Source organism: Felis catus, chromosome A3 (assembly GCF_018350175.1).
Source record: "Felis catus isolate Fca126 chromosome A3, F.catus_Fca126_mat1.0, whole genome shotgun sequence".
NCBI lineage: Eukaryota > Metazoa > Chordata > Mammalia > Carnivora > Felidae > Felis > Felis catus.
The window spans coordinates 110,705,403-110,720,639 of record NC_058370.1 but is presented as its reverse complement, the minus strand read 5'-3'; the positions used below and the strand labels follow the sequence as shown (position 1 = coordinate 110,720,639).

At 45.1% G+C, this 15,237-nt stretch overlaps 1 protein-coding gene across 3 annotated transcripts in view; it reads left to right on the top strand.

Moving 5' to 3' along the window:
- Nucleotides 1–15,237, top strand: part of CRIM1 (cysteine rich transmembrane BMP regulator 1) — a 192,885-nt gene that overhangs the window by 103,371 nt on the left and 74,277 nt on the right. For all 3 annotated transcript variants that reach the window (XM_023251961.2, XM_023251962.2, XM_023251963.2), the window contains exons 5-6: nucleotides 6,957–7,078; nucleotides 14,049–14,231. In XM_023251961.2, coding sequence (XP_023107729.2) covers nucleotides 6,957–7,078; nucleotides 14,049–14,231 — 305 coding nt within the window. The remainder of the gene's footprint in view (nucleotides 1–6,956; nucleotides 7,079–14,048; nucleotides 14,232–15,237) is intronic.

Below are 15,237 nucleotides of genomic sequence, written 5' to 3'. Positions count from 1 at the left end.
GGACCCACTGCTGGAAGGAAGCATCCTCAGAGCTGGGCCCGGGGCTCGCTGCTAACGTGTGTGTCTAACTGCCCAGGGTTGGCACTGCAAGGAGATCATGAAGGAATTAGCGTCAGAGAGGGTGACTAAGGATTTGTCACCGAGTGAAGAGTAAATCTCTTCTGGTGAGACACGAGAAGAATTGTGACCCTAGGAAATTTCCCTAGGAACGAGTACAGTTCTCCATAAGGGTAGTTGGGCCCTCGGGAGGGAAACTCGTTTATTTTGGATATTTTATTTGTAGTCTCTCTCTTTTTTTTTTATTAAACTTCTGCATTTCTGGAAAGAGGTAAGAAATATAATCACTACAAAGATAGTGCATCAGATTTAATTAAACCTGCAGCTACGTTTTGTAGAATAGAGCTGTGTTTTATGTGTCATTAGAATTTCCATTACCTGACACTTCTTTCATTAATGCACTGAGTGGAATCCTAGTAGTACAAGCAAGGTTTTTGCCCTTTAAGTTCTACATTTCTTCTCATTTCCTAACTAAAGGGAGAGCTCCCTCCCACCTATAAATACTAGTTGTTTTTTATTTATAGACCATGATTCTCCCCCCTTTGAAGGGCCCCAGCACTCAGTGAGGTGTGGAGTAAATCCAGTTTGGGGAGGTGCTGTTTTCAGAGGGCCTCACGGAGTTGTTTTCCTCTGCTTGGGGAACATGAGCAGTTGGATGGTCTGCTGCTTCCACATTTCCTCCTCTGCGGGAGTTTATTGTAGGGGAATGTTAGAATAACATTTGGCCTCCCCTCTGCGTGGCGCCCACCGCAGGGCATGCCTGTGCTTTGCTGCGCGGCTGTGGGAGAGACAGGAGGACTCCTCCTGAGGCCTCTTCTGACCCCCTGTAGTTTGGTGTCCTTTACAGTGTCTCCAGTCATTCTGGTGAAGCAAACTGTTGATTGTTCAACTAAGTTATGAAGCCGTAAGTTAAGTTGTGAGGACCAGCATCAGGCATATCGTGTCTTCTCCCGTGATGCTTAGTCGTCTTAGTGGGGAAAAAAGAGAGAGTCGTAGAAGTATACTCCTTGTCCAAAAAGAAAAAAAAAAGATCACCCAAGAGAGCTTTGGAGAGAAGGCGCATCTTGAGCTGGGCCTGAAGGTTGAGTGCTGGCAAGGAGAGGGGGTGGGGAGGAGGAGGGAGAGAAGCAGGGAGTGTGGGCGTGCAAGGCTGTGATGTGCTCCAAGGGCAGGGTGGAGGCCAGGAGAAGCAGTAGGAAGGATGAACCCGGATCATACTGTTGCAGTGATGGGAATGGCAATAATAGAAGCATTTTATAGTTAGAAGAAAGCTCATTACGAACCAGCCGACTCCTTCGGTGGACGAGAACGCCACATCCCAGAGTGGCTTGCTGTGGTCACATGATTTCTGGTGGCGGTGGTGCTGCGTTGTCCGTACTGATCCTGTCTTCACCCTGTGTGTCTTTCCTAAGCCACCATATTCAGGCAGGAAAGAGGTTTTGTAAATGATTGACAGCAAGTGCTGCAAATTGTCATTCTCACTGAAATGATAGGACTAGTTGTACTTGGCTTTTTCCAAATTAAAAGTGCAAACTAAGCCATAGCAGCTGAGAGCCTGCACCTGTCGGAGCGAGTTTCTCAGAAAGTAGGTCCCAGGTTGCATCCAGTGCAGTCTCTTGGAGAGCTTTTGATGCGGGCAGATTCTGAGGCCTGCCCCAGACTTGCAGAAACAATAATCCTGGAGGATGGCACCGTAGAATATGTATTCTAGACAAACTCCATAGTGTTTCCTTTCACACGTTGATTTTGAAAAGTGCTGTACCTATTAGCTCTCAGTCCAACATTTATACACATAAAAACTATAGAAACAATGCATAGTTTAACCTCTGATTTATTAACCATGAATAAAATGTTTATTCCAGATTATTGCTTTGATGGCTTTGTCCTTCATTTTTTTCATTTACAAGACAAATAAGACATGCCCCCTGCACCACGGGAATTCACAGGAGAGGCAGTAAGATTTTGATTTCATAGGATGAGCATGTACAGTCCCAAGAATTCAGCACCCGTGTGTACTATGGAAGGTCAGAGGAAAGAAAATTAATCTTGGTTCCTTAAAAAAAAAGAGTTTCAGGTTTTTCTTTAAATTCTAATAGTTAAACACATATTGTAATCCTGGTTGCTGTTTGATCAGGGAAGGCCTTGTAGGGTGGGTGGTCTTAAGGTTGTGTGGAATTTACCAGCAGCCAAAGAGCTGGGGCAGAGTGCACACCTGAGCTGTGGCCCTGAGTGAGAAGGGTTGGGTGGGTGGATCGGTGAATGGGGAGTCGCCCTTGTTGCCCGGGTGCGGCATGTGGAGGAACCAGTAGAATGTGGAAGCTAGAAAAAAGAGAAGTAGAGGCTAGACTGGCAGGTACTTTGTGAGCTGTGCTAGGACCCTGGCCTCTGGCCTGCCTGGGACTGTGTGGTCCAGGAAGCAAAGGACAAGAAGGGAAAGAAAGCATCAGTACACATTGCCCTTCAGCCAACACAACAGGCCCGCCTGGGCCTCCTAAGGAGGGGAGTGCCCTCTAGGGGTTTAGATGATTTCTGAGTGCTGTTCATCACTGTGCTCAGGCGCTCAGATGCCCACTAAGCTGAATCCATTACCTACTCAGGAGAAAAAAGACAGCCTAAGCAACCCACCTGGCTGCAGCTGTGATTACATTATGCAGAAATTTATTAATGTGGTGTCTTGATTGATCATTATCTTAATACTGAGGATAACAGTAGAGGCTTGATTTTTTGCGGCAAATTGCACATACAGGTTGCTTCTTGTTTGAAGTTAAAAGGCCCTTAGCCCATATACTGTATGATTCTATTTATGTGAACTGTCCACAACAGGCAGATCCATAGAGACAGAGCACAGATGAGTGGTTGCAGGGGGCTGGGGGAGGAAATGCAAGTACAGGGTTTCTTTTTGAGGTGATGAAAATGTTCTAAAATTAGGTAGTGGTAGTGGTTGCACAACCCTGTGAATATAAAACCACTGAATTGCACTTTAAAGGGGGTGAAATTTATGGTATGCTAATCATATCTCAATAAAGCCGTTATTTACTTATGAAAAAAAAAAAAAGCCCTTAGCATTTCTGCTATAGGTGTCCTGCCAACAGTTCTACCTGAAGCAGCCATTTTGAATTCATGGTGTAGAAATCTCCGTGTTGTGCTTCTCACTTTCTCTTTTGTACTTTTGTTTTTAGTTACTATTATTCCTCTTTGGTGCATTTCCAGTTCTGTTGCACTTAAGAAGTATTTGTTAGTGACTACACACAGTGGATGCAAGGAGAGCTGGTGGTAAGATTTGCACTCAAGTCACCACAAAATAGAATGAGAGAAGCCTTAAGCGACGTATGGTATCTGGCGGCTCCGAGAGAAGCTGTCATTTGAGGTCGGCCCAAGAGGACAGATAGTATGTGCACAGACAGCTGGATGAGGAATATTCCGGAGAGAGCAGGGGTGAACAGTGCAGAGGCAGCAGCATGAGAGCTGGTGTGGAGGACAGAGGAGTGACCAGAGCAAAGGAAAATGAAGAGAAAGACCACAGGGGAGACTTGGGGGAAAGGCCCGTGGACTTACAGGGTCGTATGCTAGGCTGAGAAGCCGATCGGTTAAGTGAGGGGCAGCTGACGACTTTGGACGCTGGAAGTGCAGTAACTGGGCTGTGGTGTGGGTTGGGAGGAGAGAGTCAGTTGAAGGAGGCCAGGTGAGAACCTGGAAATTGGGAGGGAGGGGGTTTTAGAAGTGAGGGTAAGTGCTGACCTTGGTGCCATGAGCATCTCTTCCGTGTCTATTTCCTCTACCGCTCTTCCACACGTTTTCTCCATTTTCTTGCTTGCTCTTTATCCAGGCAGTGGGGTAAAGGGTAGAAAGAAGACATGGGAGAAGGGACAGAAAAAGAACAAAAATGGAGAGAAAAGGGGGTAAGGACAAAATAACAATTTGCATCCTTTAGTTGTTTTGTAATTCAGTGTTTCCTTTTCATCGGAAGGAAACCTAGTCTCTCATGGCAAGTGCAGGGCAGGAAGCCTTATATAATCTCAGGTCATTGGTTTAGGCTGTGCGCCTCACTATTCCCATCTGTAAAAGGGAAGAATACCTGCCTCTACTGTAGGTAAACCAGAGGGTCTCTCTCATATTAAAGAACTTTTAAAAACTTAGACTTAAAGTTAAAAACTTAGACTTAAAATTATGTAAGACTTACGTAATTTGTAGACCTAATAAATTTCCTTGGCAGACAAGGGTCCTGACGAGTCCCCCATTTATTACATGAGAGAGGGAGCGTAAACACATCTGTCAAAAGATAACCCATGTGAGTTGTATCGTGTTGAACTGTATGAGATTGCCATTTGACTATTTTTGACTTACAAAAAAATGACAGTTGTCCTAAAGTTTCAACCTAATAGTTGCTGGATAGATATCTGATGTGGGCCCAGGTTTTCACCTTTTCTGGTTCCTCAGGAAGTTCCTTCTTTATTAAGGAGCTAATGGTCTTTACCACCTGCTAATTTTAGGTTCAAAGGAAGCCATGTGAAATCAAAAGACAGCAAGAGGTGGGGAGGGCTTGCCAAGAGGCTGGTCCAGAAGGGGAAAGGAGCTGGGAGCAGACCAGCCAGCCCAAACCAGGGCACCTGAATCCTTGGAACTTGAACATATAGTCATTCTGGGTATAGGAGCAAAAATTCAGCATCAGGGGTTTTCTTTGGTAAGTGGGTTACTAGGCAGTTGTGTGCAGTTTTAGACCTTCTGTAACCTACTACAGACAACCTCTGTGAATCACTACAAAAGCGCAAGAGAGATCTAAATGTTGAGAAACAGGTCAGGTGTAAAAGGGGACACAAGAAGCCGTAGGGCAGACTCCACTACGGTTTTCAGCTTGGTAGGATTTCTGACAGCCTCGCCGAGAGCTTGGCACCTAAGTGCACATACGTGTTCAGTAAAGGTCCCTGAAGGATATCCGAAGAGGTATTTTCCAGTTCATCGTATGCTCTCTGGTGTTTGAATTAGAATGATTCCCCGGAACACATCAGTAGGCAAGAATGTGGATCCCAGAAGATGTGGAAGAAAAGGTTAGTCAGTTATTCGTGTAGGATATGTTTCCATCGTAATCACATGCAGATACCAGAACCAGGGTGTGGCCTCATGAGGCCCTGGCCCCATTAATCCATAGAGGCTGAAGGGTTGAAGTTGTACAGAGGATCCAGAATAAATGGAAATAATACGTCATCACTGTAGTATCACAGGGATATGATTATCTGCTTACAACTGTAGTAACAAGGCACACAGAAATGAAAGACTGTGGAATAACCTTTGCAGTTCAGCCCTGGAAGTTGATTGCCCTATAGGAATACAGATCCGCCCACACCGAAGAGGCAAATGTTTATCTGAAACCATAAAAGAGAGATTCCGTTGCAGCAAAACCTTAATTACCTAACCCCCTCTTCTCCCAGGTCCCCTGATATAACCGTCACCCCATATGGAAGAAGCCTGAAAGGGCCCACCTCCAGAGGGGTTGTTCACACCTTTCCAGTGGCTTTAATGGTCTTTGGTGCAAATTTTAATTTATATTTGTTTCCCTTTTAGTTCTGCAGTTGATTATAAATGTAACTAAACCTCTGGGCCTGATTATTGAGGTACTTGTGGACTATGAGCATACTGGAATTCATTACAGGTCCAAAGAACAATAGGAGAACAAAACAATCGCTTAAGCAAGAAGATGGGGGGAAAACAAAAACTGAAATTAACAAGTGTGTTAATCGCTCTTCCCTGCTGGGAGCGTCCCCCTCCCCTGATCCTGACCCCACACTGTACATAAGTACCCACATACTTCCTGTGAGGATGTCTCTTTTTAGGATGCCTTCCTTTTATTCCTATCAACCTGGGAACTTCCTTGGTCATCCTCTCTGCCCTCTGACCCCTCCTTTCATCCCCAGGGGAGCCCTGGGGGGGAGGGGGGGTTTGGTGGGGGGGAGCCGGAGGCTAGCTGTTCCTTCCTTTTATTCCATTTGTATTCTAAGGCCCTAGGCTTCTCATTCCCTGCCTAGTTCTTTGTAACAGGCTTCAGCAAGCAGTAGACTTTTTTTTCTCCTCTTATGCTCACCTCATACATATACCCACCTCTTACTTTTCTACTACGTTTAGACTGGTTTCACAGCAGAGTTGAACTTAAGTAACGTGAGAGCCAGCAGAGTGGGCTTGCACTTCATTGAACACCTCATTCATGCATGTTGAGATAAATGGGCATGTAGTGGCTTAGAAGATCCCCCAAAATGAGGCTTTCAGCTTTCAAGTAACTGTCACAGGTCCCCCTACTAAAGCTCATGCCCGTTGTAAAGAGCTCCTCAGTTTTCCATCAGCATCCGTGTCTCGTGTTATGCATAATTATAAATGAATGTGGCTAAAGATGAGGGTACCCCGAGACCCAGTCACACTGACAAAAAGAGACTCAAGAGCTACTAACTTAATAGCAGAAAGAAGGGTCAGAAAGATCTCTGAAAAACAGCCAAAGGTCAACAGCAACAAAGCAGGAACACAGGGCCATTTAACACAGGAGCACCCTTCTGTGTTGGCCCATGCGAGCATCGCTGGTTTATGGAATAACACCATAATGTACACACATAAACACGGCCCTGCGTCATCAAGGAAATGCTTGTTATGCTGGTCTGGTTAAGGAAGAAATGACGTAATGCATTTTAGGAATATTTCTGTCAAAATGGTTACAGTTAAAAACACGGGTGTATTTTAAGGAGATGAGCCTCAGTTATTTGGAATGCAAATTATGTTAGCACCCGGTCCCCATCCCCCAGTGACCCCAGTTAAGCAAGACAGTGTCGTTTGCCACAGCCACTGCCACTTTGTGGTCTCCCGACTTCTATGTTGTTGTTTATTCATGGGGTTTTCCTTCCCTTTTTCTTTGGTTTCAGATGCGAGTGTCTCTCTGGCTTATGTGGTTTCCCCGTGTGTGAGGTGGGATCCACCCCTCGCATAGTCTCTCGTGGAGATGGGACACCCGGAAAGTGCTGTGATGTCTTTGAATGTGTTAATGGTACGTGGGGGTGCAGGAGGAGGGAGGGTTCCATTGGCCGCTTCCGCCCTGTGGAAGGCGGGGCATACATTCAGGGACTCAATGCCACTCACTGAGGAGGAAGGTCAGCTTGAGATCTCTCAGAGCGGCACAGGGAGTCAGGAGAAGGGGATCCTCATTCTGTCCATCAGAAAGAGAATTTTGAAAGTGGAAGCACAGATTGTCTGTAGCTGTCACATTCGGCTGTATTTCGGTAGTGCAGAAACGTGAGGAGTTCAGGAAAAGGATCGCAGAAGCTGTGACCACACTACCACTGCTGTCAGGAGCTAGTCTGTGTAACCGATGCCACATTGAAGCCACCACAACTTGACACAGAAAAAGCATCGTTCCTCTAGTCGAGTATTTTCCTACGTAGAGAGCACGTCTTTGACCGGTGCTAGGTCGTTCTTATTGGCCGCTTTTGATTCGAGCCTTATGGCCCTGAAAAAGGATTCTGCAGTCACAAGATTCCTTCAAATAGAATCCACTTCTCCTTTTCACCTTTCGTGACGGGGCTTGGTGTTTGGTGACATGGTGTTTATTGAATTTAGATGCTAGAAAGGGAGGAGAACCTAAGACACGCCCTTCCCTCAGAATTTTTAGAAGGAAAACAAAGAATAAAAGTCAAGCAAGTGAAATGTCAGTCGTTCTAGCACTATTCAGTCAGTGCCTAGACACGAGGAAAATGAAGGCACATGTGGACAAAAACAACAAAATCGCACTTGCAGAAACCCCCCTATTAACTGCTGCCTCTAAGAAATCAGAGTTCAGAAGAATGTCTGCCCTCCCTCAAGCCTGCCCTTCCCCATATGAAAAGGCTGTATTAAAATTGAGTCCTTGCGTCCTTTGGTTTTCAGTCCAGTGGCCGCCTGTTGTTTTGTTTGTTTTGCTTTGAGTAGACACTTGGCGTCAGGCTTCGTGGTTGACAGAACGTGGACTGGAGCCATACGACCTTGGTTTGAGAATTGGTTCCCCCCGGTTACCGGCTGTGTAACTTTGGGCATCGCTTGGTCTCCCTGGGCCTCAGTTTCCACATCTGTCAAGTGGAGTGAATAACAGTCACTTAAATGAGGTTCCCCTTGTGAAGCACTTGCAATAAATCGTCTTTATTTTACGTGTTACCTCCCGTTCACACCCACAGACCCGGGTCTGGACGTTCCAAGGGGATAGAGAAGGCGAGATGAGCTTCCTGGCTCACAGACCTCACGAATCCAAGCACAGGTGTAGAAAAAGCTCCATGTGGAGAAAGCAGCCTCTTCTCAGTGCTTCTCCTCACTTCTAGTCGTGTGTGTTAAACACCAGCAAACCGCAAAGCCTCTTCTCTGGTACCGCTACGCATCGTAGGGGACATTTTGCGAGTATTTAACTCCTCTGCCATTTGGCACAAATACTCCTCACCCTGGGCTCCTAGCATCTCAGATGTGCTTCCTTCTAGGACTCCTCACTCGGCCAGTCCTCTCATGTCCGTCTCTCATTCTCCAGCCTGAACCTGCAGAGGGTCTGTCCTTGTGTCTGTGGGTGTCCAGGTTGTCTTGGGGGAGTGAGCGAGCAGATTCGGGTCATATCAGTTCCCTCCACAGGTGGCTGTTAAATACCAGCCCAGAGAGGGGTTCCTTTGTGGGGACCCTCCATCTTTCACTGCCCTCCCTGGACGTTAATCTTAAGTCACTTGTCCCCTGGAAATACCATTTGCTGTCGTGGCCTCTGGGCGAGGAAGAGGAGTGCCTTTCTTCTTTCCTTGCATCTCAGTTGTAGAAATCCAGCGTCGTGTCTTTCTTACCAGGACATTAAGCTTCCATCTTACCCAATGTGCTGTGACCAGACGGCTAATGGCTGCCCCCCACCTCAGCGGCCGCGGATGGATCTTTGGGGCCCGCTCTCGTTTATAGCCTCGCTGTTTGTAGAGCTGTCATTCCAGGAATAGGACTTGCCATCTGCCACGAGACATTGCAGAGATGACAAAACACGCTCAGTGTTTCCGGGGGTGACGCTTGCCTGCCACCACAAACCTGGGTGATCTCTGCTTTTTTGTTCGTTGTCCTCTTTTGGCGTCTCTATTACTGTCTTAGTCGTTCAGTTGTAGATGAGGCTAGAAACCCTAATGCTGGGAAGATTCATAAGCTTACACAATAACATTTAAAAGTGTGTATTTTACCTCTTTTAAGGTGTACATACATACATGCACACACGCAGATACGTGCATGTGTGTGTGTGTTTGGCCCCACCCCCAGCGCCCTGGGAAAATCTTACTGTTGTCATAAGGCCATCATTAGAGGATATCACATATCAAACACTCCTTGCCACCACTTAGAACAGCAGAGGTCTATTTATATTTATATAAAGCTTTGCTTATCCACAAAGGATTTCAGGCACCTTCATAGCAAGAACAAAAGCCATAACGCGAAAATACTAATGAGAAAAGAGAGAACCATAGAGTTGTATGCAAATGCTGAAAGTGAAAACCGAAAAGAAGAAAGCGCCCGCAGGTGTGCAGGCTGTTAAGTGTCTGTCTGCATAATTGCCAGGGTTAAACATTAGCAAGGCTCCCAACTTCCTGGCCGTCAAAGTGGAAAAAAAGGGAATAGAGTTAGATACGCAGGTCTTATTTTTAGAGGAAAGAACCTACTGGAGGGGGCAACTCTCTTCTCACCTGGAAATTTGAAAGGCGCTGGCTGATGCAGTAGGTCACGTCCTCAGTCCCATTCATACCACCAATACAGACACGGGTTTCCTGCGACAGCTCTTCTCAACACAGAGCAAAAGCCACGTATTCAAATGCAACTCAGCGAAAGCAGTTCTCAGAGATGAGTTCGGCACACAGCTGGAATCTAGATGTCTGGAGCATTGCCTCCCAGATTTTGAGAAACCCCCCCTCCACAATGTAGGAATAGTTCTAGAAACCCCAGTTGAGGAGACAGTGGGTTGATGTTACCTAACCCCACGTATGGAAATGGAGACAGCATGTCACCACTCAGTTCCTAAGCTGCCATCTAGGTAATCCGTGTGTGTGTGTGTGTGTGTGTGTGTGTGTGTGTGTGTGTGTGTGTGTGTTTTAAGATTAAGTATTAAAGTGAAAACACAAGATGGAAAATATTCACAGAGAATTTGCAAACTCCTAAGTTTTGAAAACATCAGCCTGGATGAATAGATGGAGAGAATATTCTTCACAAACATTCTCTTTGATTTGGTTCGGTTTCAGTGGTGGGACTAGAGAGTTGCAAACCAGATTGAGACAGTTTGTGACGCCTTCTCTGATGAGAGCCAAAAGTAAGACTTATGAGGTGTTAGGTGAACAAGAGCCCTGTTTAGAAACCAAAGGAACAGGTGGTATGATTGAGCTTCTTTGATGGAAACTTAGAAGTCATCAAGTTCATCACCTGGAACTATGACCCACAGCCAGGCCTGGAGTAATCTCAAGTCTCCTTCAAGAAGCAGCTCTGTGCCTGCTCGGGCCCACAGACAGAAGTTTTATCTTCAGTCAGCTGGAACTGAGCGGTGGCCTCTGCTTCTTTTTGACGAGTGCGTGTTCTCCATTTTGCTGTAATGCACTCTATCGTCTCACACGAGCACCCTCCCCCTCCCCACCTCATGCTTAGAGGAGTTTGGGTTTGAAATCTCAAGCATAGAATGTGGAAGGTTGCTCAGATATATGATCAGTCGTATGTGCATATCTGAATAAAATAGAGTATCTTGGTTTGAGTGTCATAGCCGGTAACTGCCTCTGCCAGCATCAGACAGTAAACCATAAAATTGACCAGTCGTGGGAGAGCCATACCCAGAGTTGGCTTGCTTTTTGTGTAAAATTTGGGTCTAGAAAACTCAGACCTGCAGTCTTTTAGTTGAAAATGAATACACAACATCTATTGAGAACCCACTGTCTGTATAGCAGTAATGTTCAGTAATGTTTCTAGAGGTATAATATCTACTTCTGCCGTAATTCAGAGAATAAGTATTTCACTTACTAGGCACTTATTGAGCACCCATTGTGTTCCTGGGGCCTTCTCAAGCTGCTCTTCCTTAAGAGTGGTGATCCCACCTTTTGCACTCCCTTATGAGGCTGGTTCCCTTTTCCTTATCCTGCTCTGGCACACACACGTCTTCCCCCAACAGAAAAGGGTTTTCTCCCTTCAGTATTGTAGAACCCCATGTACCCTGTCTTTGTGGGCCATCAGTTTGCTGTTGACATATGGGGAGATTTTCAGATGTTTCCTGACGTGTGGTTGTCTCTCTTTTGGCTTCTGCGGTCCACCCACTGGCCTCCCTACACAGCTCACCACCAGGGAAATGAGACCAGAGGCAAGATATTAGCCTTTTCCTACTGAGAGATTGAAGGGAAAAAGCAACAGAAGTGTATCTATTTGGACTTTTCTTCCACTTTCACATTTGATATAAAAGTTCTACATTTTAGTCTTCTCTTTCACTAAAATTATATACCTATCACCATCTGCCAATCACTGTAATTTGGCAGGCAGTAAAGGTTATTAACCAACTATCAGGTTTTGTTGTTTTTTTTTTTTTCAGGAGTTCTGGACTATATTAAAGAGAAAAGAGAAGATTCCAGAACTAAGAAATATAAAATTTAATTGGGCAGACATGAAACAACACACACACAAAAAATCACTGACAAGACACTTTTATGCATCTCTGCATTGAGAAGTATAAATTCCATAGTAAATTATTTCTTTGTACTATTTTTCATTTCCACAACCACTTAAATTGTTCCTTAGAGAGGTAGTGGTAATCTCCACACGCTTCCGAGGGTCACGTTTATATCCCCTACAGGTGAGGAAGTAATTGGTCACTGCTCTTCAAAGATCACTGCCATCCTTCTTACTTGTATTTTTTCTGAAGAGTGTCTATAAATTTCTCTCAGCATCAAATAGGGATTTCATTATGAGACGTGTGTGTGTGTGTGTGTGTGTGTGTGTGTGTGTGTTCGCGCGCGTGTGTGCGCGCGCACGTGCGTGCGGCCAGGGGTGGGGGCTGGGGGTGGGGTGTTTATCCTAGAGAACTCATTATGTTTTCTAGGCTGTGTTTTGGGGGACTCCCCGTCTCTCTAGATCCCACCCCCCCTTGTTCTCTGTGCATTAGCTAGTGAACCCTAACTGCCAAATCCTTCATCAACCCCGTCCCCGCCCACTTAGGCTTCTGCACACCCTACCAAAAATACTGGTTCATCTGGAGCGGCATTATTCATAACCAGACTCTTCCCTCCTCACTTTCTTCAAATCTTGCACCAAGATTTGTAGCTTCACGCAGATGGTGGCTTTGGCTGATTAATGTAACCAAGTAATTCATATTGATGGGTTTATACTTTTTTCCCTTCACTTTGAATGGGTGCTCAGCATTTTGTTACAGTATTTTACCTCACTGCACAGTATGCAAGTTTGATTTGCAGGAGCGCTCCCATTTTCTACACTTTGGAACTTGTGGTCTCACTGCCCAGTTCCTTCTATTCCCTGCTCAGATTAGTATGTTGGCTGAAAGCATATAGAAGAATTCTGAGCTCTAATGAGATGATACTTTGTAACACAATATTAGTTTTCTGGAAAAAGAAATCATATATACAGCCAGCAGTAGGGACTCAGTTCAGACCTGCACTTTTGCTGCCTGTGTAAACACAGATGCACAGCCGGCCTCACACCAGTCAAGTGACTTTAGGCAGGTCATCTAATCTCTTTAAGTTTCATTTTCCTAATCAAAGAAATGGATATTAACACTTGCTCTGTCTTCTCTACTGCACTATTATAAACTCGAATGAGAAAGTCATTGTCCTTAGGTATAAACCAGGTGCAAATACATTCAAATTAAAATGCGGTGAAAGTCTCTTTAAAAGTTTCAAACATGCAAGGTGACATATCAAATGATGTTGGCTCAGAGGAGCCCGTGAACGATGCTTGTATCATAATCTAGCTTTCCCCACCTTATTAAACAGGGTACTTCAGCCTAGGAGAACTTTGTTCAATTTGGGAATATTTTTATGTTGCCAGCTTCATTGAGACACATATCATGCAGTTTACCAAGTTACACAGTTCAGTGGTTTTTAGAATATTCACAGAGTTGTGGAATCATCACGATCAATTTTACTGTACTCATTAGTCTCCCCCCACCCCTGACCCCGCCAAACTTCCCAGCTCATTAGCAGTCACTCCCCATTTGCCCCCAACACCCCCACACCTAGGCAACAACTAATCCAATTTTTGTCTCCATAGATGTCCCTATTATGGGCATTTCATATAAATAGAATCATATAATATGTGGGGTTTTTTTTAATGGCTTCCTTTAATTAGTGTAATTTTTTCAAGTTTCATTAATATTATAGCATGTATCAAAACTTCATACATACCAAGAAGTATTTCATTGTATGGATATACCACATTTTGTTTTCTCATAACATCAGTTCATAGACATTTAGGTTGTTTCCAAGAAAGGGAATGGTGTTTTGTTAAAGTCCAGATACTATTAAAACTATGGATTATTAACCCAGATAGAAGAAATAATTTAGGAGCGAACACTGAAAGAACACAAGAACATCACCTCCAAAAGACCTTAAGTAAATTGTTTTTGAGGCAGAGCAGAGCCTAATGTGGAGGCAAGATCGTTTATTTGACGCAGAGAATTCTTTAGCAAAACACACATAATGTCTTTCAAGCACATATCAGATATGTGAGTTTCATGCTCAAATGGTTACCTTTGTTTGTTTGGAGTAGGGGTAAGTCGGTGTAGATTTTTGTTCAGGAGAATTTCAGTTTCTTGGGGCAAGAAGATAACTGACTTTGTTTAATTGTATTTTGCACTGCCTTACTGTTTTCATTGTACAAATTATATCAATTTGGTAAATTTCTATCAAATTGTAACGTTCTGTCGGAATTTTCTAGAGGCTGATTGAAGAACAAAAGGCACCACCCAAAAATGACTTTGAATATGCCTTGTTTGCTTTAACTCCTTTCAGAAACAAAGCCAGCCTGTGTCTTCAATAACGTGGAATATAACGACGGAGATATGTTTCGAATGGACAACTGTCGGTTCTGTCGATGCCAAGGGGGTGTTTCCATCTGCTTCACTGCCCAGTGTGGTGAGCTGAACTGCGAGAGGTACTATGTGCCCGAAGGAGAGTGCTGCCCAGTGTGTGAGGGTAAGAGAAGGTGCTCATTAAGGTTAATAAGCAATATACATGGCTCAGACTTTTAATACCAAAATCAACACAATTCAGTCTCACCCAAAAATAGAAGAAAATTGAAGAAGTTCCCTTTTGGTGACATCGTGGCCCATCTTTCAGGACTTTGATCATGTCAGGAGGAGTGCGTGAGATGCCTCCCCAAGGGAAGTTATGCCTTGGGTGTAGAAAGTGGGCCACCTCTCTACACAGGTCGACATGAGATTTCCCAGAAGTGCTATCCATTCCCCCCCTCCCTTGATTCCAGAAGTTCCTCAGCAAGATCTGGGGACGTCAGAATTCACCCCCTGCTTTCCTCAGATTGCTCAGCTGGAACAAGCCAGCCCTGATCATTGACCATCTCAGCCAGTCAGCTCAGAGGGGAGCTTGCCCTGTCTCCTTTCCACACCCACACCCCTGCAGGTCGGGTCAGGACTCTACTCCTTGAAAATGTGTATTTGGTGAGAGAGGGGTTGTGTGGCATGGTGGTGACACCAGCTGAAGCCCAGCCAAGTGTCAGGTATGGCCCTGGGCAGAAGGCTCTCAGGGTCTGCTTTCTCTGTATCCCTTCATCCCTCTAAGAAGTAATAGTTTCATGTTTCTCCAACAGGCTTTACTCTCCCACCTCTGCTATTTGTAGATAGTGAGAATAATGATTCTGAATATCCATTCACTATGGCCTGCACATTTTAAGGTTTAGGAAACTGAAGTTCAAAAGGTAGAGTCATTTGTCTAAGTTTATGATACCCCCACACCTGATTGTGTCTCTGGTGTGAACACATCACTCAGGCCCAAGGTGACGTGGGCCTTCTTGTCTGGACTGACGGGGTCACAGACCCTCAGTCTGGAGTCAGACGTTTCCGTCTTGTGTCTGAAGTCCACCCTGCCTTTGGGGTGCCTGGGTGGCTTAGTCGGCTGAGTGTCCGACTTCTGTTCGGGCCATGATCTCATGGTTCATGAGTTCGAGCCCCACGTCAAGCTCTGT